The sequence below is a fragment of the Sitodiplosis mosellana genome, unplaced genomic scaffold (genome assembly GCF_009176505.1).
Source record: "Sitodiplosis mosellana isolate CC-2019 unplaced genomic scaffold, AAFC_SMos_1.0 Smas_scaffold_1634, whole genome shotgun sequence".
Classification (NCBI taxonomy): domain Eukaryota; kingdom Metazoa; phylum Arthropoda; class Insecta; order Diptera; family Cecidomyiidae; genus Sitodiplosis; species Sitodiplosis mosellana.
The window spans coordinates 139-3602 of record NW_022596876.1 but is presented as its reverse complement, the minus strand read 5'-3'; the positions used below and the strand labels follow the sequence as shown (position 1 = coordinate 3602).

At 39.5% G+C, this 3464-nt stretch overlaps 2 protein-coding genes across 2 annotated transcripts; both read left to right on the top strand.

Annotated features, from left to right (window-relative positions):
• The first annotated feature begins 646 nt into the window (after window positions 1-646).
• On the top strand, window positions 647-1274 carry LOC129571214 (uncharacterized). Its single transcript, XM_055450985.1, has 2 exons — window positions 647-1026; window positions 1096-1274. Exons 1-2 carry the CDS (start codon window positions 696-698, stop codon window positions 1272-1274), a joined length of 510 nt encoding a protein of 169 aa, XP_055306960.1. The 5' UTR covers window positions 647-695.
• A 1317-nt stretch (window positions 1275-2591) lies between these two features.
• On the top strand, window positions 2592-3167 carry LOC129571213 (uncharacterized; the record flags this gene model as incomplete). The annotated part of the gene is made up of 1 exon (XM_055450984.1): window positions 2592-3167. A coding segment is annotated over exon 1 (576 nt), but the record flags the coding sequence as incomplete, so codon positions are not given.
• Window positions 3168-3464: the final 297 nt, after the last annotated feature.

Below are 3464 nucleotides of genomic sequence, written 5' to 3'. Positions count from 1 at the left end.
CGAAGCCTTTTGTCATTTTTGTGTGTCTCATTCTGTTGTCGTTCAAACAAATTGAACTTTGAATTCGTTTTCAAACTAAATCGAATGTGTGTTTTTTTTTCTTTCAGTAGGAAAATGGCGAATCGTTTGAAGCCATCCATTCCAGCGAAGGGAGAAACGAAGGACGAAGAAATTACGACGATCAAATGTGCGCTAAAGACAATCATTCGCCCACAATACCAGCAAGCATTGATGAGCAAAATGACGGATCTGAGTTTGCAAGCCACTTCCATTTGTGTTTTGGGCCTATTGCTGTTCTTGTTTGAGGTGCAAAAGGCGTTCGAATATAGGCGTCGAGAACAATAATTTCGCATTGTTTGGTGGAAGTGGAGAAGATAAGATCAAACTCTGCTTTGAACAAGTGCTATGGCATAACAATAAGCCACCAAAACCGAAGCCAATAAATAATAAGCCACCATAACATGGAATCTGCGCTTACTCGACTGCCAAATACAATCGACTCGCCTTGGACAAACACATCAAAAGCAGTAGTGTTGTCGACAAATGGGTGAATAAGGTTACCGATAAGAAACCGACTCTGTTCTTGTTTGGTGCTGATGGCGAAATACCACCTGATAGCCCAATAAGTATCAAGAAGCACGTGCCCAGGGGTTCGTTTGACTTTGAGGTCAATAAAGAAGCGCCGAAATTGTTTCATGCAATTGGTGGACGAATGGGGAACATCTCAAACAGACGCAAGATGTATGCATCGATTCGAAAACCAGAACAAAGCGGCCAGATTCAAGAAATGCCGATGCGTACCCGACGCCAAAACATTGCTGCCAACGAAAATTGTGTCAAAGTTGGGCAAAACGGATCTATCGATTTACCGACAGTTACAACGCGCCATGAACGAAAAAGCATCGGAAGAAGACGAGTGTTTATTCCCAAAAGTAAAATGTTACTACAAAAACTGGCAATTAAACCTCGAATGCTCTGTGATTTGGCATCGTGACGTCGTGGCTGCTAAGAACATTCTACTGAAAGGTAAGGCTAATTGACGCACAATTTCGATTGAATGATTTTTTAAGAAGGTTCATTTGTTTAATTGTTCAGGACTATGGACATTACTGGGACTTCCGACACCGGAGGCGATCAAAAGGTATTGGCGCGAAGCTGTTGAAGCAGCCGCTGCTGCTGTTGCCGCTGAAGCATCCGCTGCTGCTGTCGCCATCGTGCATAATGATGTAGAAATGTTCGAGTACGACCAGCAGCCAGCTGATCATGCTGTCTAATCAGCACAACGCAAACAAAAACAAACAAATGTAACATTAGTTATTAAAGGCTATCCCGATCATGTGGGATAGTTGCGTAGCAGCAACTTGACTCCCCATCTGGTTGATGTTAACTGCGCAGAAGTACTCTAGTGGGTCGTTTAGGTAAGCATTATTCGATTTTGCAAAGAGTTTTTTTCTTCTGGAAGTGTTGTATAACGCTCTATTAATGCTACCAGTTGACATAAAATTGGCTTCTCTTTAAATTTATGCTATTCATTCTTTTTTTCAGATTAGCTGAACACCTTAACGTACATACATCATTTCTCTTTTCTTCTCTTTAAGAAAATTAATTCAAATAATACTGAATAGAAGTACTAATCTAACTAATAGCGTTGTACTCCAACTTTTCTAACTCTTTTCGTAGACTTGGAAATATCTCCATCACATTGAGTTGCATGATATTTTCCGCTTGCTTTTCGATCTGGCCCCATGGCTTAAGGTCGCATTGCTACACTGAGCGAAATGAGGTTGTCAGAATCACCAACATGAAGTTGTAAACGAGCGAATTCCAACCAGGGTTGGACATTTCGCAAAATTTTCCCCACATATCACCTTATAACTGAGTGCAGAAAGTTTTGCAAAATGTCCAACCCTTGTTGGAATGGGTTCTGGGATTAAATTCCCAAAAAAAAAATTCCCAATCAACAAAATTCCCAAAACAAAATTCCCAAAAAAAAAAATCCCAAAGACAAAATTCCCAAAAAAAAAACCAAAGACAAAATTCCCGAAACAAAATTCCCAATCCAAAATTCCCAAAACAAAATTCCCAAAAAAAATTCCCGATCCAAAATTCCCAAAAAAAAAAATCCCAAAGACGAAATTCCCAAAACGAAATTCCCAAAAAAAAAACTCCCAAAGTACGAAATTCTCAAAGCCAACAAAAATAATAGCGAGTGAATGAGTTGTACAACCACAGCTAGCATAGTGCATAAGCGTAAACGCACACATCATTTTTCATTGTTTTCAAATTCTGCACGAAAAAATCTAAAATGTAAGGAGTGTGAGAGACGGCACAACACTTTACTACACATATCCAAAGCAGAGTCAACAGATTCAAAACCAAAACCATCAGTTTCCGGAAATAATTCAAAAGGAAAACCACCGCAGAAGAAATCGTTTGTATGCGTAGCCGACGAATCCGATGAAGAAACTGTATCATGCATCGCATCAAAACAACAGAAAGGATCCAAGGTATTATTGGCTACAGCACAAATTCGATTGAAGACAGCAAATGGATGGTCAGAAGAAATATGCGCCCTGATTGATCAAGGCTCGATGGCCACATTTTTAACAGAAAAGATCGTGAAGGATTTAAATTTGAATCGAATGAAAAACGATATTTCGGTGTCCGGAATCGGAGGAATAAGGACAGAAAAATCATTGGGAAGTGTTGACATTGAATTTACAGCTCGATACCCGACAAGCTTCGTGGGAAGAACCAGAGCAATTATCTTAGGTAAGTTAACGTCGTTAGCACCGATTGCACAGGCTAAAGCAAAAATTGAACAGTGTCATGAATTTGGCGAACTAGTTTTAGCCGATCCTGATTTGAACAAGGTATTCAAAATTGACGCAATTTTGGGAGCTGATGTCTTTGCAGCAATTCTACTTCAAGGAGTAATTAAGGCAGAATCAATGGAGCTGGTCGCTCAAGAAACACAACTAGGATGGATTCTTTCAGGCGTCATCGAGAGAGCATCGAACGCGGATTCAACCACGGTAAGTCTCATCACCACAATCGAAGAATTAAATGAAAACATGAAAAAATTCTGGGAAAGTGCGGAAATAGGTGAGCAAAGCATGCTTTCTGAGGAAGAAACATATTGTTTATCACACTACGAAGAAAATACGGTAAGAAACGAAGAAAGAAGATTCATTGTGACTCTCTCATAGCCTTTATGAGAGAATATATCGAAATGGGTCATATGGTTGAATGCGAAGATGTAGACATAGAAAATGGCTATTATTTTCCACACCATGCACACAGATACCAAAAATTTCCAATAGATGGCTAATTTTTGGACAATATAACAATCCATCCATATTTTGGGACAACTTTACGAAAGTTGTCCCATTTGTTTACCAATTTGAAACCAAGTGTCAAATGAACATATAAATGAGCTGTCAACGCATAACAACGGCTCGGTG